The 26,283-nt window shown below is 44.1% G+C and overlaps 1 protein-coding gene across 1 annotated transcript; it reads left to right on the forward strand.

The window, feature by feature from the left end:
- Nucleotides 1-14,600: 14,600 nt before the first annotated feature.
- On the forward strand, nucleotides 14,601-19,199 carry LOC113017556 (uncharacterized). The gene is made up of 3 exons (XM_026160706.1): nucleotides 14,601-17,876; nucleotides 17,990-18,219; nucleotides 18,530-19,199. Exons 1-3 carry the CDS (start codon nucleotides 14,808-14,810, stop codon nucleotides 19,197-19,199), a joined length of 3,969 nt encoding a protein of 1,322 aa, XP_026016491.1. The 5' UTR covers nucleotides 14,601-14,807.
- The last annotated feature ends 7,084 nt before the right edge of the window (nucleotides 19,200-26,283 follow it).

The following is a 26,283-nucleotide window of genomic DNA, read 5'->3' on the forward strand; positions in this document are numbered from 1 at the left end:
AAAAAGTAAGACACAAGTAGGCAAAGTTCTTTGTGTTACTCATGCATGAGGGAGGCCTGCCTATGTAGCTGAGATATAATGTACGAATTGTGAACATTCTCAAAACTGTATTGTACATCGGTTATGTTTTTTTATTGTGTGAACTTAATTTTTGTGGAACTAAGGTTCCGTGTGTCATTGTTGAAGTGGGACATTAATCAGTGTAACGCCACCTGCGGCCACGTTGCGGGTGTGGGGTTTCCTAGCCAGAGCTGTACGGACTCCACACTGGTGAGGCACGCTTTCTGTAGCTCTTCTCCCTGTACTAAATTATCCATCTAAATTCGGTGTATTTGTCTTTGTTAAGTATTGGCTCCTATGGTCAAAAGCTCTCAAAGTGTTTTCAATCGCTTTGAGTGAGAAAAATGATATTTGGAACTGTGCTTTATCTGTTATATCATCCGTTTATGTGGAACTGACTTGTGTTAAACAGGGTGAGGAGAAGCCTGCTGCCGCTGTGTGACACTGATTTCGCTGCTACACTTTGTCTTATAGGTATGTGTAAATATGTAGTTTTCGTTTTATGTGTGTAATGAGCTCATGTCCCGAGGCTGCGCTCTGAATAGTATCTCCAGCCATGTTGGGAAGAGTTAAAAAGGTGTTTGAATATGTATTATGTAATTGACCTATTTCAATGGGAATTTGAATGTTATACGTTATTGTTAGTGATTTCATAATTGTCTCTGTTTTGCCCCACTGTAATATTTGATTTTGAAGTGGCGGTTGTGAAAATTGTTATTTTGATAAGTTGTATTTTCTTTTATATGATGCAAGCAGAGCTGTACGGACTCCACACTGGGTGAGGAGAAGCCTGCTGCCGCTGTGTGACACTGATTTCGCTGCTACACTTTGTCTTATAGAAATAAACCCAGTTTTCAGCCAGTCCGTGTCTGTCGTCACAACGCAGTCGACCATTTCACATCTGCTACATAAAAGTGGTGCCGTGACCCGGATGCATCTGATCAGCTGCTGCCGATCGCTGAGGTTGAGCTGAACACTTCTGACACCTGTAATATAAGTAAAATTATTCTGTGGGTCAGCAAAAAATTTCCAGTGTTCTGTTAGCAGGCATTTCTCCCAGTTACACCTGTTAGAGTCTAACTGAGCCGTGTTTACTTGTGTTGTATTTTTCTGAGTGATAGGTATTTTTGTATTCCTTTTGTTTCCGATCCTCTTTGTAGTTATTGCTAACCTCCTGTAAGCAACATGGCTGGTAGGGGCCAAGGCTCCTTTAACCTTTTCACGCCAGTCGCTGGGAGAGGTTGGAGACTGTCTGGGGCAGATGAAGTGAGAGACAGGTCTATAATGTCGCGTGATGAGCCAGCAGAGTCCGATGACATTATTCGAAATAAAGCTCATGAGCGCCAGTCCTCAACCCCTGCTTTGAGCGACGACAGCACACACAAAGAGCTACGTGAGCTCATTGGTGAATTGGGAACCCAGATAGGTGAATCAATCGCTAGCCGGTTACTATCCAGTCAAGTCCCACTTGCTCCAAACCAGACAGCTCCAGCCGAGTCCCCCAAAGTTAAGAGCCCTGACACCACTCTCGACCTCTCCAAAGTGAACTTAGTGGTCCGACAAGATATCAAAGACCCACCTATGTACAGAGGTGATGATGCAGATAAGTACTCTGTTCATGAGTGGATAGACATGATGGAAGTGTACTTAGAGAAGAGAGGGTTGTCTAGAGCCGTGCAGGTGGATGAAGTCTTAAACCACCTCCTCGGCAGAGCTAAAAACATTGTTAAGGTGGGTTTGAAAAGTAACTCATATTCTGGTGTAGTGACCAACCCTGAGACCATCTATGCCATACTCAGGCGTTATTTTAGTGATAGTCCTGGCTCCTGTCAACCACTGGCTGACTTCTATGCCACCCAAGCAGTTGCAAAAGAGACCCCAGTAGACTATTGGGTGAGGCTTAATATCGCTGCTGAGGCAGCTGACAAGCATTTACAGCGTCAGGGAGGCAAAATGGAGAACATGGAGGCAGAGATAGCCATGATGTTTATCAGAAATTGTCCTGATCCCAGCCTCGCCTGTGTTTTCAAATGTAAGCCCATCAGTAAATGGACAGTAATGGAGGTTCAGGAAGCCATTGATGAACACCAAAGAGAGTGTCATGCAAAAAAGAAGAGCCTGGGCTCTGCCAGACCACATCCCCTCCTCGTGGCCACTGCGACAACCACAAGCGAGTCGCCTGAGTTCGAACTGAACCATGCCCAAGTCGGTACAGTAAAATGTTCCCAGGACAGCCCGGTTAAGGCTACTGGAGCTGCCGCTTCAGACCCAAGTGCTCTAGACCGCGTGCTCAGTATGCTGGAGAGGGTGTTAGAGCGCTCCAACCAGCCTGTCCACCCCGTAATTAGACCACAGCCTCTAGCCTCAGCCAGGTTCCCTTCGTGCCAGGTTTATGGCAATAGCTCACATTCCACACGCACTCACTGCATGAGAGAGAGGAGATGTCTAGGTTGCCTGGAGGTTGGGCATCAGAGGAAAGACTGCCCCAGAGCAGCTGAGCCCATTACCCAGCAAAATAATCCCCAGGGAAACTAGGGTGCTTGCACTTGAGAGGGGACAGTGTGAGCGAAGAGTGTGAAACCCTCAATCCCAGTGATGACATACAGACTGTATACAAAGAAAGCCTGAAGTGTGCCCCACCTGGTACTGTTGTACTTTCCCAGAATATAGTAAGACTTGATGAGGCAGACAGCCTATTTTACACGAATGCATTGGTGAATGACAAAGTCTCTTTGCAGGCCCTTCTTGATGCAGGTTCCATGGCGTGTACCTTGAGCGAAGAGGCGGAGCGAGAGTTAAAGAGCGCTGGGGTCGCATTGGAATTAAGCGACACTCGTACCGACATTGTGCTAGTGGGCTGTGGTGGAGTTCAGGTTAAACCCAAGAGTATATGCGAGTTGAAGATGGAAGTGTATGATTGTACGTTCAGAGTGCCTGCCCTAGTGGTCCCCGGTCAGAAAGATCAGTTGATTTTAGGGACAAATGTTATCAAACACCTCCTCAGACACTTCAGGCTGTCCCCCCATTTCTGGCAAGTCCTGAGCAAACCCGAATCAGCAGAAGCGCCTGAAATAGTGCAGTTTCTGAATATGCTGTCTGGCATTAACCGGTGGAGGGGTGACAAAATGCCAGATGTCATTGGCACCGTCAAACTAGCTCAGGCAGTGACTCTACTCCCCAAGCAAGAGCACCTTGTATGGGGCAGACTGCCAGCGTCATCACCCCTTTCCGAGGGCAGCGCCATTCTGGTTGAACCACCAAAATCGCAAACTCATAAAAAAGGTGTCATTGTCTGTAGAACTGTGGTTTCTATGAGTGGCGATAGGTGGGTCCCTGTTCGAATCCTGAATACATGTGATAAGCCTATCACATTGAGACGAAACGCTAAGGTAGCAGATGCTTCCGCTTGTGTAGCTGTTGAAGATCTCGAAGTGGCTTCTGACCAAAACCCAAGTGAGACCCTTAGGGTCCAGAGCCAGACAGTGTGTAGCGACGCACAGAGTAGCCCTCCCTCCTGCCCTAGCCTGCGTGACAGCTTGCAGAAGATGGGGTTGGAGGACCTAGACCTCGACTCTTGTGAAGTCTCAGACCACTGGAAGGCTCAGGTACTGCAACTGATCCACAGGTATGAGGATGTCTTTTCCAAGGGTAAGCTGGACTGTGGACTGGCAAAGGATTTTGTCCATCGCATCCATCTGTCTGACGACAGGCCGTTCAGACTTCCCTATCGGCGCGTCCCTCCAGGGCAGTACCACAAGTTGCGACAGGTGCTCACAGAGATGGAGGAGCGAGAGCTGATCCGCAAATCCAACAGTGAGTGGGCGTCCCCACTGGTACTGGTGTGGAAGAAGAATGGAGATCTCAGAATATGCGTGGACTACCGCTGGTTGAACGCACGCACAGTCAAGGATGCCCATCCCTTGCCCCACCAGTCAGACTGTCTGGCAGCCCTGGGAGGTAACGCAATTTTCAGTGCCATGGATCTCACCTCTGGCTTCTACAATATTGAGATGGCAGAGGAGGACAAAAAGCTAACGGCCTTCACAACACCAATGGGGCTCTACGAGTTTAACAGACTCCCCCAAGGCCTGTGCAACAGTCCGGCGAGCTTCATGCGTCTCATGATGGGCATATTTGGCGACCAGAATTTCCTAACCCTGCTGTGCTACCTGGACGACCTGCTTGTTTATGCACCCAATGAAGCAGAGGCTCTCAGGAGGTTGGAGATTGTGTTTAGCAGACTACGTGCCCATGGACTGAAGCTGGCCCACAAAAAATGTCATCTGCTCCGAAGGAGTGTGAGATTTCTGGGCCATGTTGTGACTGAAGGCGGGGTTTCGACCGATCCTGACAAGGTTAAGGCGATCACCGCTATCTCAGAGGCTGATCTCATGATGGAGGATGGGGTTACGCCATCCCAGAAGAAGATAAAGTCGTTTCTGGGTATGGTAATGTATTACCAACACTTCATACAGGACTGTTCTAAGATTGCCAGACCCCTTTTTACCCTGACTGCCGCTCCTAAAGGAAAGAAAGTAAATGCCCGAGGTGCTGCTTCTTTCCGGAGGCTCAGCCCAAGTGATTGGAAGAAGGAGCATGTTGACTCGTTTGAACACTTGAAGGCTGCACTCCTTGACTCCGTTGTGCTTGCTCACCCTGATTTCAACAAACCATTTATCTTGTCGACAGACGCTTCACAGGACGGCTTGGGTGCTGTGCTGTCACAAGTCCAAGAGGGCGAGAGTAAAGCACATCCCGTTGCATTTGCCAGCAAGGCCCTCGCCCATGCACAGAGAAACTATCCCGCCCATCGCCTTGAGTTTCTGGCGCTAAAGTGGTCTGTCTGTGACAAATTCAGCCACTGGTTGAAGGGGCATAGCTTTACCGTCTGGACAGACAATAACCCCCTAACATATATTCTCACGAAGCCCAAGCTTGATGCATGTGAACAGAGGTGGGTGTCAAAGCTGTCCCCCTACGACTTCAGCATCAAGTACATTCCTGGCAGTAAAAATGTCGTTGCAGATGCACTGAGCAGGCAGCCATTCGTTCACAACCGTGTTAGTCAGAGACTCATGACTGAACCCTATGCAACCCTGTTAGAGGAGTCGCAACAGGTCAAAGAAATCTCGGTTCAGGATGCATTCAGGCTCAGTGCCAGCCACCAAAGTGTTGAGTGTTTGGCCCCTGCAGAGAGCCTGGGGTGTTGTTCCCTGACTAACGATGAAGTTTCCGCAGTCTTCACAGGCCACGCTGAGTGGGACCAAGGCTCAAAACAGAGAGCAATCTCCTGGTTGACTCAAGGGCTAGATCGGCTTCCCTCACTGGGCCAGAACACCTTGTCTGCCTTCTCGCTCCAGGAGCTACAGGAGGAGCAGAGAGCAGATGTAACACTGTCTCAAGTCATTCCGTTCGTCGTACGTGGTCGGCGTCCATCACGAAGAGAAAGAGCTCACTTGTCGCACAGAGCGCAAAAGACGATGAAACAGTGGGAAAAGTTGAAAGTGTTGGATGGTATCCTGTACAGAGTGAGCAAAGACCCGCTCACTGGCAAAAAGCGCCATCAGTACGTGACTCCATCCACATTAATCAGTCAAGTCCTGTCAGGTGTCCATGATGATGCTGGCCATCAGGGCCAAAGCAGAACTCTGTACCTAGCCAGGCAGAGATTTTTCTGGATCAACATGGAGCATGACATTCGCGAGCATGTCAAGTGCTGTAAACGTTGTGTCGTCAGCAAGACACTCGAGCCTGAGGGGAGGGTCCCTCTTGGAAGCATTAAAACTACCGGTCCTCTTGAGCTCGTCTGCATAGACTTCTGGTCCGCAGAGGATCACAGGGGCAAGAGTGTGGATGTTCTAGTAGTGACTGACCATTTCACCAAGCTGGCCCATGCTTTCCAGTGCTCAGGTCAGACGGCAAAACAAGTTGCGCGCCAGTTGTGGGACAGATATTTCTGTGTCTATGGCTTCCCTCAAAGGATCCATTCAGACCAGGGCGCCAATTTTGAGAGTGAGTTGATCCAAGAGCCGCTGCAAGTGGCCGGGGTGCAGAAGTCAAGAACGACACCTTACCACCCTATGGGTAACGGTCACACCGAAAGGTTTAACAGGACCTTGGGAAATATGATCAGAGCCCTACCTCCGAGGGAGAAGCACAAATGGCCTCAGATGTTGCAGACACTGACCTTTGTCTACAACTGCACCGCTCATGAGTCCACTGGTTACGCACCGTTCTTCCTAATGTACGGGCGAGTCCCCAGGTTACCAGTGGATGTCATGTTTCACAATGTTGCAAGGGACAATGATGTAACAGACTATGACAGTTATGTAAAAAGGATGAGAGATGACCTCAGAGAAGCACTCGCATTGGCCCAGACTAACACCGGAGCTAGTCAGCAGCGTCAAGCAGACCTGTACAACAAAAAGCAGAAAGGTGTTGACATTGAGGAAGGAGATCGTGTCCTTTTGGCAAACAAGGGCGAACGGGGTCGTAGGAAGTTAGCTGATAGGTGGGAGTCGACCATCTACACTGTGATCTCCAAGAACCCCACATGCCACACGTATTGCATCAGGAACGTCAAGAGTGGACAGGAGAAAGTTGTCCATAGGAACTTGCTTTTGCAGGCTAATTTCCTGCCCATTGAGTCCGAGGGCGAACTAGAGATGTCTTTTGCCAGTGAATCAGAACTCGGCCAGGAGCAGAGTCAATCTGATGGAGAATCCCCTGTCGCTGATCCTGAGGACGATCGTACTGAACGCACAGCCCGTTGGGTGGCTCAGATGACGGATGACTGTGTCCCGGCTCCTAGAGGACCCCAAGAGTGTGACGGTATTGGAGACGGTGTCTGTGCGCAGTTGGATGATGAGGAGCATCAGGACAGTGACAGTGCCAGTAGTGAAGTAGCTGCTTACCCTGAAGTAGATGATGACAACAACAGCAGGGCTTGCACTACCCCAGTTGAGGAGGGAAAACTACCAAGTATCAGTTACCCTGAAAGTCAGCCAGTCAGCGAGGTTGGGAGCCTCGTGAAACATGGTGGTGTACCCCCAAGTAATGCAGCAGGCCAGATCAGGACGAGAGTGGGTCGAATAGTGAAGCCTGTGAATAGGCTAATCCAGACTATGAAGCGAAGAAACCTACAAACAGGCAATGTAGTGAGCAGCTTTGCCAAGAACTTGTTTCTGTGAGGGCTACTTGTTTTATATGTTGGGTGATTTTCATGTCAGATGTTAACACCTATTTTGAGATTGTCTTCAGCTCAGAGTACTATTTATCATATAGTAGCTGTCACCGTGTTGTTTGTTCAGGATAGTGTATAAGGCACTTTCTCTTGCGAGTAAACATTAGGGGGTCTGGCCAACTTTCTTCTGTTTACTTTCCCCATGAGTTGGGAACCATATTTGTTGCACGTATCACCGGGTAGTGAATTTCCAGATCACTGACAGCTACGAATTGTTATATGCGACGCTCAGTTGCTCACCCTTACCTAACGGGTTTTGAGAAGTTCAGGGGGGAGTATGTAGCTGAGATATAATGTACGAATTGTGAACATTCTCAAAACTGTATTGTACATTGGTTATGTTTTTTTATTGTGTGAACTTAATTTTTGTGGAACTAAGGTTCCGTGTGTCATTGTTGAAGTGGGGCATTAATCAGTGTAACGCCACCTGCGGCCACGTTGCAGGTGTGGGGTTTCCTAGCCAGAGCTGTACGGACTCCACACTGGTGAGGCACGCTTTCTGTAGCTCTTCTCCCTGTACTAAATTATCCATCTAAATTTGGTGTATTTGTCTTTGTTAAGTATTGGCTCCTATGGTCAAAAGCTCTCAAAGTGTTTTCAATCGCTTTGAGTGAGAAAAATGATATTTGGAACTGCGCTTTATCTGTTATATCATCCGTTTATGTGGAACTGACTTGTGTTAAACAGGGTGAGGAGAAGCCTGCTGCCGCTGTGTGACACTGATTTCGCTGCTACACTTTGTCTTATAGGTATGTGTAAATATGTAGTTTTCGTTTTATGTGTGTAATGAGCTCATGTCCCGAGGCTGCGCTCTGAATAGTATCTCCAGCCATGTTGGGAAGAGTTAAAAAGTTGTTTGAATATGTATTATGTAATTGACCTATTTCAATGGGAATTTGAATGTTATAAGCTATTGTTAGTGATTTCATAATTATCTCTGTTTTACCCCACTGTAATATTTGATTTTGAAGTGGCGGTTGTGAAAATTGTTATTTTGATAAGTTGTATTTTCTTTTATATGATGTAAGCAGAGCTGTACGGACTCCACACTGGGGTGAGGAGAAGCCTGCTGCCGCTGTGTGACACTGATTTCGCTGCTACACTTTGTCTTATAGAAATAAACCCAGTTTCCAGCCAGTCCGTGTCTGTCGTCACAACGCAGTCGACCATTTCACATCTGCTACACCTGGAGCCAAGTGTCGTTCCACCCGCTTGACCTCCGTCAGACTCTCAGCCAGGTTCCCCATAGCACTCCTTTTATTGTGGTTACATGAATATGCATAGGGTCATTAACATATGAGGTTTCATATAGGTATGCATGTGGACAAAGAATAAATTGTCTGTGTGTGTGTGTATGTGTGTGTGTGGGGTCAAGATGTGACCCTGTGAAGACTCCCCAAAGCTGGTGCCCTGGAGTCTAGCGGTCCATCTGAACAAAAGGCTCTTACACTCATACAGATATACGTGTGTTTGCTATACCATATATCAGCAAGAGAAGACACGACCTCTCCTAGGAGGTGTGTGACCTATGCCAGAACCCTCTGAAGAGGAGTGAACGCACCCCCCTCTTCATGCTACACAGAGTTGTTACAGACCTCCTAGGATGAGACATTCTTTCAATCTACAAATGAATATATACTTCTAAGCATATATAAATATATATTTCTAAGCATAAATGACAATCCAACAATACAAATCTAACAGGAAGCAGAGGCTTCAACTATCACCCAGCCCTCTCCTGTTGAGCCTGCTCCTATTCTGGCTTCAAGCCCAGCAAGAAGCGTCGGATCAGCTGCTGAATGATTGCTTAGTTACTTTGCTTTTGTCTTTGGGTGCTCGGGGACTTCTCATACACTCCTTCCCCTTCATTCATATTCTACTGTTACATACACTATGTTGCCAAAAGATTCTGTTCCTCTGCTTTCACACACACATATAAACTTGAATTACATCCTATTTTTAATCCATATGATGTCGACCTCCCTGTAAATGCTTTCCACAGCGTTTAGGAGTGTATGGGGAATTTATGAGGTCAGCCACTGATCTCACACATTAACTTGCAGTCTCTGCTCTATTTATGAGCAGTTCTTTCAGGTTGAGATCAGGACTCTGTGCAGGCCAAACTCGCTCATCCATGTCTTTATGGATCTTGTTTTGTGCACTGGTGTGCAGTGACATTGGAACAGGAAGGGGCCATCCCCAAACTGTTCCCACAGACTATGGAGCATGAACGTATCATAAGTGTTTTGGTGTGTAGAAGCATTAAGAGTATCTTTTACTGGAACTAAGGGGCCGAGTCTTAAATTGCTGTTGAATCTAAATGTCTTATAGTGAGACACATTAGAATTTTGATTTTGTCTTTTCACAAACTGATCGCCAGCCAGAAATCTTTAAATCACACAATGAAACAATTTGCAAGAACTTAAACGTCGACTCGGACATGAAATCATCATAAATGTAAACGCTGGAAGCTTTCCTCACATCTCCTCGTGTATTGTGGCTTGGTCTGTAATAACAAATCTGTACTGCACATCTGAAAACGAATAAAACTCAACTCAAGAACCTCACGACCTTTGCTGCACTAAAAGGCATCCAGCATGAGATTACCTTATTTTTGCTTCACTGATGAGTGAATGAGTGGTTGTTGGTTGGTTGGTTGGTTGGTTGGTTGGTTGGTTGGTTGGTTGGTTAACCTGCAGCGGTTCAGGCACAAGTGGGTCGTGTGGAGCAGCAGGTGAAAGGCTCTGAAGCTGGCGAAAGATTACAATAAATCAAATACATGACTGAATAGGCAACAATATCAGATTTCATCTATCAGTGACTCCTGCGATAAACGAGGGACCACTGTATATGGTCATTAATCACACCAGCACTCAAACCACTTTCTGAAACAGCAAGACTCTAATAATTTTCTTATCAGAGACATTACTCACTCTTAAATAAGCAAGCCTTGATACGTGCTTCATAAAAAACGTACTGGATTTCTCCACAAATGTTCAGTATGTCCCATCATTATTTATTTTCCTGTGTGCAGATCCCATGGAGAAAACAATGTTGTGGTGAGCTGTTCAGGATTAATTCTAAAGTGTGTGAAGTGTGAAGTGGTTTGGATCTGTCAATGCCCTGTGGAATATCGCTCGCTATCATAATGAACAATAAGCTCATTTTTAACTTTGTTTCTTGAAAGGATATATTTTGCAAACTCTTGAGTCATGAGTTCTGTAGCTGCGTCTTTGGCTCAGTGAATTTGAATATCTTACTTTCACAGCTGTCTGTTGCTTATCTCTGCTCAGATATAGCATTCTCATTTCTGGTTTTTTAATCAGTATAAAATGGTTTGTAAGGAACTTACAAAGCAGTTTCACCACTGAGCACCATATATGGTTAGTCTTTCTTTTACAGGCATTTATCAGAAATGCATCATCACTACCAGTATGAAGACAATGACTGCAGCGCTATTTGATCAGAATATGTTGTCTTTATATTGCTTGTTTTATGCTAGCATCTTCTTGCAATTGGGGCCTTCATTTGTTTCTCTATTTGGCTCCAGGAAGGAAACTATAAAATACTACAAGGTCAAATATCAACCATGGCTTTCGCTCTAGCATCCACATCACATAGACTATCTAGTCTTTTTATGCGGTACATGATCCCAGTTGTAGCAGAGTAACAAGCACATTACACATTTTAAGATTACTTTGATGCTTTTTTTTCTGATTTTGAAGTTTTCTCAGGTGTATGTTCAGGACAATTACTGGAAGCCACATTTCCTTACCCTTACCTCTAATGAATCTCTGTAGCCAATAAAGGCCCAAATACAGCTGCCCTCAGTTCTTATAACATACCAAAAGTTTGTCATGGCCTGAGGCATCTCATAGTAACGTGAAAGGTATCTTTCCGCATCCTTATGAGATGCTCCAGATTCCCATTTGAAAACAACCGAACGCTGCTCGCAGCAGTAACACACACTTGGAGCAGAGGCTCCTAACATTAACTCTATCCATAACTTTAACCTTAACCCTATCAGGTAGTGTTTTACAAAGCGATTCATGATTAGAACAAAAAACACATTTACATGTATAGATTCATTCCAAACGGCTCTCATGCCTCCAAACGCATACTGATGACTTGTCACATAGCATCGTTACCTGTCGGGATGAGAACGTGTTGTTTCCAAAGCACCACAAATTGGGGTGTCTGTAGCTCAGGTAGGAAACCTACTAATCAGAAAGTTACTGGTTCAATCCCCCTCTGCTCCAGCCTGCATGCCAAATATCCTTGGGCAAGATGCAAACCCCAAGTTGTTCTCCGATGCATCCATCGGGAGGATGAATGTGTATTAATGTTAGATAGAAAGCACTTACAGAGAGAAAAAAGAAGTGATTGGGTGAATGAGGCAAGTTGTAGAGAGGAGAAAGGTTTTATATAAGAACCAGTTCATTTTTATATTTCAGATTTACTTTCAGTTTTCTACTTTTTACATGTAAGATTGATGTACATGTATCACACCTAACTCGGTGACAGCAAATTTGAACAACTGTAATCATTTTTTTCCGGCATCTGAAATATTAGTTTAGTTTGGGGTTGTTGTTGTTTTTGTTTCCTTTTGGCTCCTGATATTAGTCAACTACTATTTGTCAATGTTGAATAATGATAAATGAATTATCTACAGTTGCCTCAAAGCGGTGTATAATGCAATTTCACCAGCTGAGACCGCATCCTTTTTTTAGGTTTGATAGCATTTTTAGTAGATAATGGCAGATGGCTTGAGCATGAATTTAAGCTGCAGTTTGGGGAAGGTCACAGAGGGGACAGCCAGCGACTCCTAAGCTGTGCAGATCCCTGAGTGCTAATGAGAAGTAAACGAATTGGAAAAAGGAGGGAGTGCGGGGCTCAAAAGCAAGAACATACAGCTTGTAGTGCTGAGTGAAAACAAATATGTTCAAATTATACATTTTCACAATTTATTATCAAATGGTCAGAATTTCAAAGTAGTTTTACATGACGCCATGGACCTCCATCTCTCTGGCTCAAAGACAAAGGCCAAGAGCAAGAAAAAAACAAGAGGATGCAATGACAGAAGAAGCTGTGTCAACACACAGCTTCGATGGAAATGATGATGCAGCTTCAATAAGTGGTGCAAAAGTGAACATGAACGGTGCTCTGAGCTGAAACTGCTTTGCAGATCCAAAAAAAGTTGATTCTGAAAACGTTACATCCAGATGAAGAGAATCAAAGTTTTCATTACATGGATGATTGAGCAGCGTTTGATTAAATGAACAATAACTGCTCTTATTTGAATAAAGGAAAAAATGAGTACAACATAATATCTGAACAGAGATATAACATGTGCTAAATTAACATTCACTGAGCCAGCCACTTGTTTGCATGAGATCTGAGACACTGGAAGCAGCAAAACAGCTTGTAACATGTTGTTATGTTTGATTCAGGTGGACTAAAGAGTCTAATATGGGTAAACTATTAATGATATCAATAAATGAAAGACTGCAGTCCACTTTAGCTAACTAAAGATCCAGAGGAGGCAGAGCATTAACAAGAACACTGTCAGTGTCTGTGTGTCATGGTTCTGGGTCTTTGTCCCAGAGTTTTGTGTTGGTGGACTTTTGAATGTTGCTTCATCATTATTGTTGTGTTCTTATACTGACTGAAGTTTCCTAGTTTACTTTTCCTGCATTCGTGAATTTTCTGATTATTGTTTTTTTCAGTGTCTCCTGTGGATGTCAGTCTTGTTGTCACATAATGTCTGTCATAGAGTTCGTCTCTGTGTTCTGTCCTCGGCGTCCCCTTAGTGTCCCCAGCCCGTCTTGTGTCTCCCTCTCTTTGTGTCTTAGTGCTGTCTCTGGGTTTTTGTCTCCTTTACCTGTTTCCAGTGTCCCTCTCTTTGTGTGTTGTCCTTGTCTCCTCAGTCCGTCGTGTGTTCCCATGTTTGTTTATTTCCATCCTAGTGTCAAGCTCATGTGTCCTTATCTCAGTCTCTGTGTTCGTGCTACTTCTTGTCTTATTTTGATAATCCTAGTCTGTGTTCCCATGTTTGTCCACTCCCTGATCACCCCTCAGTGTATATACTGTATCTGTTTTCCTCTGTCCTTTGTCAGAGTGTCTGTTCACCTACCCCCTGTGTCTCCATATTCCCAGTGTTCAAGGTTTCCGAGTGTTTTCCCAGTTTAGGTTTTCATGGTTGGTTCTGTTTGCTACTCAGCCAGAATAAACAGCTCGCTCTTTTTAAAAGTAGGCTCCAGAATGGATGATGGCATGTTCGCATGTCTTTATGCAACACTGAGTGTGCTGAACTAAAGGTAGGCCTAGTTTCATTTTCATGGTCATTATTATCAAGACAATGATTACGCCTTATTCTGATTATTTCTCCCTTTTGGAGGTGTAACATTTACATGAGGGGTGTAGGAACATTTCCCCCTAAATATTTTTAGATACATTTTTGTTGAAGTCACAGTTTTTGTCGTATTGATGATGCAGCTAGAATAAGTGCTTTTAAATAAAAGAATAACCATTCAAAGTGCTCAGTGGTGAAACTGTAACTCTTTCAGAGTTTGACAGCTGGACAAGTGATGCCGTATTTAAAGAAACATGAGATGAGTGCAGCATATTATCTGAACAGAGATCATTCAATGAGCAAGAATAAACACTGAAAGAGAAACACTTCACTGTTGATTATCATATGAAGTCTAATGAAAGCTGTTAATCTGTTAATATCCTTGTGATGGCATGCCACACATGGTAAACTCCACACCTCATCACCCGTTGATTCACTTTAGTTTAATTTACAGTCACTACTTTAAAATATTCTATTTATTGTTCAATATCGTTTCTTTATTAAATGTATTCATTTTTCCATCACACCTTCCAATGTTTATATGGCGTGCACACATATTAACCTTGCAAGGTCAAAGTTCTGTTTTATGTTATATTAATACATCTTTCTTTGTTTGAGTTACCTGGGGGTTGGTGTCTCCTCCTGTCTGGCAAAAGGTGTGGCAAAGGGCTGGGAGACCTGAAGTACTGCTGACAGCCTAATTGGATTGCACCACATGCTTCATTGCCTGGGGGGTGTTTCATGTTTGTTTAAATGTTTTGTATTAGTTGGTTATATGGCAGCCATCTTGTTTTCCCCCGTGTGTGTCATTTGGTTTAGCTAAACCAGTATTTAAGTCCCCCTGTGTGTCATTTCAGCAGGTCAGTTTACCATATGTTTGTTAGAGGTTTTGTTAATTATTATCTTGAGTTTAGTCTATTGAGTTGACCTCTTTTATTGGTCTGCCTGTTTAAGTTTTGGCTTTGTTAAATATATTTTCATATTTTTGGGTCAATAAAACCCGTTTTTCGAATTAAAACCACCGGTGTCCTTTATGCTTTACTGCTTGGTCCCTGACAATTGGTGGCAGCAGTGGGATCATCCAGTATTGGACACAGGTCTTTTTTCTTTTTCTTTTTTTCTTTCTTCTGTTTTTCCCCATGAGGAGGAAGAATGCATCGTGGTGGCAAGAATGAAAAGAAAAAGGGATCTGCTCAGCAAACCTGCGAAGAGGAGGAAAATGGAGCCTCAGGAGTCACTGAAGTTGTGGAGAGAGTTGAAAAGGAGCCTACTTTGTCTGATCTAGTCAATATGCTACATGCTCACATGGAACAACAGGACATCCGGGATGCAAAACAGAGTGAGTTAAATGCACGACAAGAACAGCGATTTAAAGCCTTTCAACATCAGTTTAGACTTTTGCAGTCAGAAATCCAAGTCAGAACATCACCATCAGATTCTGCAGAAGCTCGCTCTGAATCATTAGAGTTTGATATTCATCCTTCTTCCTCTGTTCAGCAGGCCCAGGCTGAACCAGTTATGACTAATTCCAATCCAGCCATTTCACCAGCATTTCAGTTTCCCCTACAAATAGAGGGCAGATTGGAAAGATTAACTGAAGCTGATGATATTGAACATTTCCTGATCACATTTGAACGTATGGCTACAGCTTATCGATGGCAGAAGTCAGATTGGGTTTTTCATTTGATACCCTTGCTTACTGGTAAAGCTAGAGGTGCCTATGTTCACATGGACATTGATGATTCATTAGACTATGATAAAGTGAAATCAGCTATTCTGTCAAAATATGACATTAACCCTGAAACATATAGGCAAAGATTCAGATCCCTGGACGTTCAACCAGATGAAAGCCCTCGTGAGCTATATGCGAGACTGAAGGAGCTTTATGGGAAATGGATCCAGCCAAAGGGTAAAACTATTCATGACATTGGTGAAACTATAATCTTGGAGCAGTTTCTCAGAATGTTATCTCCTGAGCTTCAGGTTTGGATCAGAGAACACAACCCTGGTTCAGCAATGGAAGCGGCTCGGTTAGCTGATGTTTTTGTTGCTGCCAGAAAGAAGGGGCAAGCATGGAGCCATAATGCATGGAAGGTATCGAGGGACACCCGGAAGATACCTCAGCAAAACCATCTGGATTCAGCAAATACAAGCACCAGTAAGAGCTCTCAGTCTACCATTAGACCACCAAAGGCCTCTGGTAAGAAGCTCATTTGTTATCTTTGTGGATTAGAGGGCCATACAAAACCCATGTGCCCAAGAAATTCTGCTAAAATGGTGCAAATGTGTTTTGCTCCTCGTTCTAATGCTGATCCTGAGCAGGAGAGTGACAAATCCATCAAAATGAGCCAGATTGAAGTGAATGGGGTTCTACTCAATGCCCTTCTTGACTCTGGCAGTTCTCGGTCTCTTATTCACTCAGATTTTGCCCCACCTAATATTGTTCGCACCAGTGATACAATTTCAATCTGTTGTGTCCATGGAGATGATAAAAGATATCCGACAGCTGACATCTACATTAAAGTTCAGGACCAGATGTATCTGCTGAATGTGGGTGTTGTGAACAGTTTGCCTTACTCTGCCGTGTTAGGGCGTGACCTTCCTGTGCTTTTTGATTTGTTGGAGTCTGAGCAGACTGAGGAGTGCAATGTAGCTGTTACCAGAGCTCAGGCTAAGCAAGTCAGTACCCACTCTGAGACCCTGAGTGCCCTGCCTTTTTTTTTTAATGAGGAGTTTGAGACAACTGTGGTGAAGCCACGGAAGACCCGCAGACAAAGAAGGCAGGAGAAATTCAAATTTTCACCTGTGGATACACTAACAGACGCTGAGCCAACACCGTCACCCCTAGGGTTTAATATTCCAACTGAAATTGCTGAACTCCAAAAATCTGATCAATCTTTAATATCTCTTTTCCGGAAGGCCAAAGAAAAGGAACCTGGAGTGGAGCAGGTTAACAGTGAGTACATCTTGCAAAATGACATTCTCTATCGTCAGCAGGGGTCGGTGCTGCAGCTGGTGGTTCCCCAGAAGGTTAGAAACGCCATTCTCACCTTAGGGCATTCTATTCCGTGGGCTGGCCACCTTGGTAAACACAAGACCACAGCTCGCATCAAACATCATTTCTACTGGCCTGGTCTTAGCAAAGATGTGGCTCAGTTTTGTAAAAGTTGCCCACAGTGTCAGATAACATCTGCTAAAATCCCCCATAGAGCTCCACTCCAACCTCTCCCTGTCATCGGCACTCCTTTTGAGCGTCTTGGAATGGATATTGTAGGGCCTGTTGAGAGGAGCAAAGCAGGAAATCGTTACATGCTTGTTGTAACAGATTATGCCACAAAATATCCTGAGGTGTTCCCTTTAAAATCTATAAAGGCCAAGCCCATTGCATTTTGTTTAGTGCAGTTCTTTGCAAGAGTTGGGTTTCCACGAGAAATACTAACTGATCAAGGCACTAACTTCATGTCTACTCTGTTAAAGCAAGTTTATCAGTTGTTGGGCATCTGGAGTCTGAGAACTTCACCATACCACCCTCAAACTGATGGGCTGACAGAACGGTTTAACCAGACATTGAAACAGATGCTCAGGAAGTTTGTCAACGACAGTGGTAACGATTGGGATCAATGGCTGCCATATCTACTCTTTGCTTATAGAGAAGTCCCCCAAGCCTCCACAGGTTTTTCACCTTTTGAGCTGTTGTATGGTTATGAGGTTCGTGGCCCTCTAACTCTGTTAAAGGAGATTTGGGAGGGAGACAAGGTGGAGGGGGGATCCAAGAACATTTTGTCTTATGTCATTCAGATGAGAGAACGGTTAGAGAAAATGAGTGAACTTGCTCAATCACATATGGTGGAGGCCCAGCAGCAGCAGAAGTCTTGGTATGATAAATCTGCTCGTCAGCGTGCGTTTGAGCCAGGACAAAAGGTGCTCGTGCTCCTCCCCAGTGACAACAACAAATTGTTGGCAAAGTGGCAGGGGCCATTTGAAGTCATGAGGAAGCTGGGACCCACCACATATGAGGTGTCCACCCCAGGGCAGTTGCGCTCCAGCAAGGTCTTGCATATAAACCTTCTGAAGGAGTGGGTGGAGCGTATTGAACACAAGGCGGATGCAATGCTCATACGGCGAGTGCCTGAAGAAGATGAAGCAGATGAGCAATATCTACCACCTGCTGGCTCTCTAGATTATGATCTCAGCTATCTCCCAGAGGACAAGCAGCAGCAGGTGAGAGAAATGTGTAAATCAGCAGTCTTTCAAGAGAATCCAGGGAGAACTGACATTGTCGAACATGATATTGTGGTACGAGAAGGTGCCTCTGTGAGACGATTAAGTTACAGGATCCAGAACGTCTGCTGCCTTCATTGAAGAAGGAAATCGATTTGATGCTATCTCTAGGGATCATTGAAAGATCTAAGAGTGAATGGTGCAACCCTGTGGTCTTGGTACCCAAAAAGGATGAGAGTATGAGGTTCTGCATTGATTTCAGGTACCTGAACTCCATATCCATGTTTGACTCCTACCCGACACCAAGAATTGATGATCTACTTGAACGTCTGGGAAAAGCAAGGTACCTGACCACAATAGATCTGTGTAAGGGTTACTGGCAGGTCCCACTCACTCAACGGTCCAGAGAGTTCACAGCATTCAGAACACCATGGGGGCTTTTCCAATTTACAGTCTTGCCATTTGGACTACATGGAGCTCCAGCAACTTTCCAACGGCTGATGGATCAGGTATTACATGACTGCTCTGACTTTGCTGCTGCTTACTTGGATGATATTGTTATCCACAGCAACACCTGGGAGGAGCATGTGGAACACCTGCGAACTGTTCTGGACCACCTGCACTCAGCTGGGTTGACGGTGAATCCGTCAAAGTGTTTTCGCCGCTGCTGAGACAGAATACCTGGGCCATGTCATCGGCAAGGGGGTTATCAGGCCACAAGTCAGCAAAATCGAGGCCATGGAATCATCCCCCCTGCCCCAAACAAGGAAGCAGCTGAGATCCTTTTTGGGCATGGCAGGTTTCTACCGTCGTTCCATCCCTCAGTTCTCCAACAGGGCAGCTCTGCTCACAGACCTGACGGGATCACGTTCCCCCAATTACATCCAGTGGACAGAGGAGGCAGTGGCAGCGTTTCATAACATACAACAGTCACTAAGTAAGCAACCGGTTTTGTACAGTCCCAACTTTGATGAACCATTCATATTACAGACTGATGCTTCAGATCGGGGCCTGGGAGCTGTCCTCCTTCAGGAAACCATGGAAGGCCGCCATCCAGTGGCTTACATCAGCCGGAAACTGTTTCCACGGGAAGTTCGGTATTCCACAGTAGAGAAGGAGACCTTAGCGATCAAGTGGGCCCTGGACTCCTTCCGCTACTATCTACTGGGAAGAGACTTCACCTTGGAAACTGATCACAAAGCACTACAGTGGCTTGAGCAGATGAAGGACACAAATGGGCGAATTACCCGCTGGTACCTGGCCTTACAGCCATTCCGATTCACTGTCCACCACGTACCAAGGAAAGGAGAACCTTACTGCTGACTATCTCTCTCGCTGTTCCAGCGAGAGCTCTGAAGAGGGGAGGTGTGTGATGGCATGCCACACATGGTAAGCTCCACACCTCATCACCCGTTGATTCACTTTAGTTTAATTTACAGTCACTACTTTAAAATATTCTATTTATTGTTCAATATCATTTCTTTATTAAATGTATTCATTTTTCCATCACACCTTCCAATGTTTATATGGCGTGCACACATATTAACCTTGCAAGGTCAAAGTTCTGTTTTATGTTATATTAATACATCTTTCTTTGTTTGAGTTACCTGGGGGTTGGTGTCTCCTCCTGTCTGGCAAAAGGTGTGGCAAAGGGCTGGGAGACCTGAAGTACTGCTGACAGCCTAATTGGATTGCACCACATGCTTCATTGCCTGGGGGGTGTTTCATGTTTGTTTAAATGTTTTGTATTAGTTGGTTATATGGCAGCCATCTTGTTTTCCCCCGTGTGTGTCATTTGGTTTAGCTAAACCAGTATTTAAGTCCCCCTGTGTGTCATTTCAGCAGGTCAGTTTACCATATGTTTGTTAGAGGTTTTGTTAATTATTATCTTGAGTTTAGTCTATTGAGTTGACCTCTTTTATTGGTCTGCCTGTTTAAGTTTTGGCTTTGTTAAATATATTTTCATATTTTTGGGTCAATAAAACCCGTTTTTTGAATTAAAACCACCTGTGTCCTTTATGCTTTACTGCTTGGTCCCTGACAATCCTGTTAATCTGCAAATACAGAACATGCGACTTTAAAGCATCCAGCAAAGTGATAACTGTCCTCTGCCCACTAAGTAGTGACTCTACAAAAGATTATTTTCAATATCATCTTTATATTATATTTAGTTATTCTCCAGCGCAACAATGTAAGGAGCTCTGTGATTGGTTAGGAAAGGACAGACTGGCCACCTGGATTTTTCTTCACTGCACATTGATCCATAGCTTTGCTCTGTAAAGGCTAACAAAGTGCTTTTGCTTTACAAAGACATTCAGCGTCGGTATTCACTCTTTTAAAATGCCACTGAACACTGGAGTGAAATGGAGCCCTGATCCTCAGAGTTTTATTGTTGCTAACATTTCTTATAGATAGCACAGATAGTGCCCCACTGCAGTAATCACTCATGTCTAGATATTCCTGTCAAAAAGGAGTTTTTCCTCCCCACTGTAACATGGCAAACATAGCAAACGGATAAACCAGCTGAAGCTTCAGACAGCCGTCAGACAGTGAAACACTGCCATCTGCTGGACTCCAATAACAAAGACGCTGCTTTGACGGGTGAGGGAGTTTCAACAAGTCTGCAACGACTCAAGCATCAAACTACAGAACTATTATAGCGGACATGGTGCTCTAATGACTGCTTCATTAACGCAGGTCAGAAAGGATCAAACATATCAATAAATTATAAAACACAAAACGTCTCTTATTGCCCAGGGCTCAGGAAGTGAGTGTGTTCCTTATAGCCTATTAAACCTTAGCAGGTTATTTTGATGTGTTACAGATGAAACAGCTATCCAGTAACATTCAGCTACAAAAATGCTTTTTTATAATTACTTTTTTACAGCTTCGCACTTTTACACAAGTTTTATCATCAGTGTCACAATGGCTGCTGCTAAAATTGAGTACAAGATATTTGTTGGCCTGATTAAAGGTCTTGATGCGTGCTCAATCATCCAGGGAAGTAAATCTCCAAAAGTTGATCCTGTTCTTCTGGACGTAGCGTTTTCAGTCAGAGAAACCAGCCGACTGAAGGAACAATGGGCTGGGAGGTCAGTTCCTTAATCATGATTATGCAAATTCTCATGACCATTGATCAACAACCACTGATCAATGGTCTTGAGTACCATTCACAGAGAGTTGGAGAACGGCTGCAATCACAGCATTGTAAGATGGTGACAGATGTACCCTTAGGCCCCCTCCTTGATTCAGAGAGGGTCTTTCCCTTTTCACGTAAATGGCCTCCTTGACTCCGCCCTCAAACCAGCGTTCATTGCAGTTATTGTTGACAATCACATTGTATCGTGTAACCATCCAGCTCACATATTCAATGTAAATGATTTGTTGAACTCAAGACATGATGAATGTTCCTGCATTAAAACACATCCAGCCTAGTGTTCTCACTCTCCCTAAATGGATCTGTTACATTAGTGATATGTGGGAGTTGTGTTTCAGTCTTTTCCACATGAGGACATTTACATTTAGTTTTTGCTTTACTGATGAGTGGCTGGTTAACCTGCAGTGGTTGAAGTATGTGTCGGTCGTCTGGAAGAGTAGGTGTAGAAGACGTCTTTAATGAATGTAATGCTCTGAAGGTGTCAGTGATTACTGTGAATTCATTATAAAAGTGGATTTCAGTGAATAAAGACAGGCCCTCATGGTGAAGCTCAGGAGTCCATAAAGTGTAACAGGAGAGCTGTGTCATACTTTCAGAGATTTTACATGAGCCAGTCTTTCAAAAAATACATAAATAAATAATTCATTCATTCATCCACAGGAAACACAATGCTCATATCTGAAAGTAAACTCTGATATATATCCCCGACTAGCGTTACTACTAAATAAAGGCTAAATAAATGACTAAATATATAAAGACACTCTCCAGAAGAAGAAGTTAAAGGGATTTTATTTATTGTACAAGCAATATCTTCATAAGAATTACAAATTCTGCAGACATATTACCTTCTTACTGAACCTGAATAACTCACACACAGACGTGTCTGCTGCTTATCTTTGTTCAAACATGATGTTTTATCTTCTCTTCAAAACACATTACTCATCTTTCTGGCATCGTGTTACATGAAAACACCTGCATTCTACCTGTGTCATTGTACCACAAAGACAATGATTGCAACACTGTGCTTGCAAAATAGAAGAAATAAGACGACCAGCAAATACATCAAAGATGGTAAAAGTGATTCCATCTTTGTGTCTCCTCCCATTGTTTCCCCAGTCTGTCTAGTTCCCATATTCCCAGGACACCGCTGGACAACAAGTGGGTATTCCAAGACTGAGAGACAGCCAGAGTTGGCAAAAGATCAGACATTCTTAAGTAGAAGTAAAAATACTATTGTTCCAGTGAAAGTTAAAGTACTGATTCAACTTCATTACTCAGCTAAAGCAAAAAAGTACAGGCTCGAAGCGCTTACAGAGAAAAGCATACAACAGAATGCTGATGGCGGCAGTAACACACACTTGGAGGAGAGGCTCCAGCCGTCCATTCCAGCCCTATCCCTAACATTAACTCTAACCATAACTTTAACCATAACCCTATCAGGTCTTGTTTTACAAAGCGATTCATGATCAGAATAAAAAACACATTTACACATACTGATGATCTGTCACATAGCATCGTTACCTGTTGGGATGAGAACGTGTTGTTTCCAGAACACCACAAATTGGGGTCTGTAGCTCAGGTAGAGCAGGAAACCTACTAATCAGAAAGTTGCTGGTTCAATGCCCCTCTGCTCCAGCCTGCATGCCAAATATCCTTGGGCAAGATGCTAACCCCAAGTTGCTCTCCGATGCATCCATCGGGAGGATGAATGCGTATTAATGTTAGATAGAAAGCACTTACAGAGAAAAAGCATAGAAAAAAGTGAGTGCATGAATGAGCCAAGTTGTAGAGAGTAGAAAGGTTTTATACAAGAACCAGTTCATTTACCGTTATATTTTAGTTTCATTTTCAGTTCTGTACTTTTTACATGTAATATTGATTCATTAGATTGACTACATGTATTAGACCTAACTTGCTGACAGCAAATTTAAACAACCGTAATAATTTATTTTCAGCGTCTGAAATATTTATTTAGTTTGTTTTTTGTTTTCTTTTTGGCTCCTGATATTAGTCAACTACTATTTGTCAATGTTGAACTAATAATGAATCTAAGAACAGCTATTTGTCACGGTTGTCCAGCGTCAACCGTGGGGATGTGAGGAAGGAGGAGCCAGGCACGGAGCTCTGAATGCAAGCAGTGCGTTTATTTACAGTGAATGGAAAATAACAATAAATCCGCAGTGCGTTCCCGACTCCCGTGAAATGTCCTCTTCCCAGTGCTAGTGTTCCTTGTCTCCGCTCCTCAGTGTCTGAGCACCCCGTGCTCGCTGCCCTCTCGTCTCCACGCTTCTCCTGGGGAGATAACAAACAGGCAGCCGTAAGACACATACAATGCGGCAGACTATCCGTACTGACTGGCCGAGAGACTAACGTGAAGTCACGCAATGATCCAGCGTCAGAGAGAGCGCCACCGCATTCTTAAGTAGCTCCTCCGACAAGGCTTGATCAGCTGTGTGATGGTCTTCAGGTGTGGCCAACCACCTGGCAGGGCCACACCCACCAGGCCTGAAGGTGCCTGTAAACAGGTGCTCTCAGAAACGCCGGCATCCACACACACACACACACACACACACACACACACACAGATATACCTGCAAGCAGGGAGAAGGAGGGACAGCACACCAAAAACACACATGTCCATAACTGCTGGGTCGCTTAGACTCCTGAGCTGTGCACGAGGGGTCGACCACCCACTGGAAGGCCGGGCACTCGTTTTCAACCGTAATATACCTGATGTGCTCAGGTAACCTGTAGCGCCATGAAACCTCTGTCACACCAGGGCGCATAAAAAATGATGCTTTAAGAGACTGATGGGATCGGGCAGCAGGGAAAACATCCACAAAATGCTACTTTCAGTTTTTAAGTAGAGTCATTACATGCTTGTTAAAAGCAAACTCTCATATAGTTTTTAATGTGCTTCTTTCATTACAATGACTAGATAAAGAATGTGGCACTGTCTCTATTTAACACTGGCTACCCCAAAATGTTTCCAAACCTTCAACCGTAACTTTCAATGAGAGATTTTTAGATACGGTTATTGAAGCTGTGGGGTTAATTTTTTAAGTAACACGAGACGAGAGGCAGCAGCATACACACAGAGCATCAGTGATAGAAAGCTAGGCTAACATAGGGTAGCTACCTGTTCAAGGAGAAACATGTATAGGCCCATCTCAAGTGCCAGTGAACATCTAAATGATTCAGGGAAGACTTTGGAGAAAGTGCTGTGGGGAGATGAAACGAAATTATGTGGCTTTAACTGACCTTTTGAAATAGGAGTGTGATGCAAAAAATAGCATCCCTGCAGTCAAGCAGAGAGATGGAAACATTATGATGTGGGCTACAGGACGACTTAGTCGGGGTTCCAAACAGTCAGGAAATGTGACATCGTCAGACTGCAGGCCACGGATTGGCTTTTGTCTTTCACTAAAATCAAAACTGCAGTTTTTTTAAAACCCTGCAACAAGGCAAATAGCTGCACAACACCGTGGTTTCCAAGTGTGACAAAAAGCCACAGATACATCATCGCTGCGACGTCTTCCTTTGTTGTGGCATTCGTGTTGCTCATAAATGACAACATGGACATCGGGCCGCTTTGCTGTAATGACCCCACGCACATTAGGTGGTACTTGATTGTAATGGAAAATGAGTCACAGCAAGCTGATCTGAGTATGTACTAATGGAGAAGTGCTATAAGATCACGGAGTGGTCTAGTCAGTCTCCAGACATCAGTACTGTAGAAAATCTGTGGAGGGAGCTGAAGTTTCAACTTTCCAAGTGGCAGTCAAGAAACTTACAGGATTTAGAGAGTTTCTGTAAGGAGCAGAGGGTTAATGTTTGTGTGTCCTCACTGTAAAGACTGCAGGTTACTGGAGCGTGTCGTGTCATGTTTCCTGTTGCTCTGAGGTGCATCCAACAAATACACAAATCATTTACCACTAATAATAACACCTCCCCCACTTAAGTGTGTTCAACAGGAAGCTAAAGACTGGTGCTGTTAAAGTGTTCAAAAAACAGCAGGAGCTCGGTGTGAGGCCACAGTGGGCCAAAAAACACAAGATGACCTCCAGCAAGGACAAAATGTATCTGGACGTCTCTGTGAGCATCTGTCTCACTGTGTAAGTGTAGCACAGTGTCTGTGTGTGCATGGCTGGGCAAGAGAAACAGCACAACTGAAAGCCAGCACTCAGACGAGGACCCGGTGCATCGTCTGTCTCATCTCAGCCAGTTTACTTACAAACTCTTTAAGTTTGAATTTTAAAGCCAACAATGTGCACAGGGCAGTGATATTTAAAATGAAGGTAAACTATTCCAATCTCTGCAGCCCCAATTGTGTATCACACACACACTAAGTTCTCCTCCTGCCTTCAGCCCAACCGTTGAGCGCGATGACAAATAGAGCCGCAGAATTTTGCTGCTGTGTAATTAAATTGAGACGTGGGGTCAAAATTCCCACCTAGATTGAGTGAGATGAAATAGAAATCGGCTCTCCTCTAACTGACTTTATAGAAATAATTACATCAGCTGCATTTATAACTGTTATTAAATAACAGCAGCACACGAGAACTAAAGTGTAATCCCAGCACATTTCGCTTCGCTTGCACTGATTCTTTAGAGATGACGACCGTGGTGGGTAATTAAGGGCAAACAATATACAAGTGGCGTGAAAAATGGAGGCTGCATTACCTTTCCAAAGCTTCCTTTCCCGATGGCCCGCAGTATCTGGAAGTGGTCAAAGTTTACTGTGGAGAAAATGAGAAGCAGTTAGTGAGAACGTGTCAGTTTGAGCTGAGCTATAAAACAGGGAACATGACATGTACAGCACTGTGCAAAAGTCTTGAGCCATCCCTCATTTGCTTCCAGGGATCCGGACTTCCCTGTAATCTTTAAAGTGGTATTAAGGAATAGCTCTCCAGGCTTTTTAAAGTGTTTCTGATTTTTAATCCAGGGCTTGTATTTGACCACTTTTTGTCTGTTAAGACCCTTCACACTAATCTCTGAAACATTCAAACATAAACAGACACCTAAGTCACGGAAAGGACCAGAAAACTTAACAAAGAACCAATTTTAAATTGTATCTGTACACATTTACTTGCAGCCTATTGCAAAAAAACAAAAGCCCACATCATTTGTTCTCACTTCTTTAGTTGAAGAATGCAGTTAATAACACCGTTAACACAGACTGACCTGGCAAAACACGAAAAAATAAGGGGGTGGTTCAAGACTTTTGATCGGTACTGTATGACAAATGCA

Source organism: Astatotilapia calliptera, unplaced genomic scaffold (genome assembly GCF_900246225.1).
Source record: "Astatotilapia calliptera unplaced genomic scaffold, fAstCal1.2 U_scaffold_15, whole genome shotgun sequence".
NCBI lineage: Eukaryota > Metazoa > Chordata > Actinopteri > Cichliformes > Cichlidae > Astatotilapia > Astatotilapia calliptera.

What these genes read in the sequence shown, in the direction of transcription:
- LOC113017556 (XM_026160706.1), top strand. Translation starts at nt 14,808, where the DNA reads ATGCATCGTGGTGGCAAGAATGAAAAGAAAAAGGGATCTGCTCAGCAA. An exon ending in CAGAGGACAAGCAGCAGCAG is followed by an intron (nt 17,877 to 17,989) that starts GTGAGAGAAATG and finishes ATTAAGTTACAG; the next exon opens with GATCCAGAACGTCTGCTGCC. An exon ending in GAACGTCTGGGAAAAGCAAG is followed by an intron (nt 18,220 to 18,529) that starts GTACCTGACCAC and finishes AATCCGTCAAAG; the next exon opens with TGTTTTCGCCGCTGCTGAGA.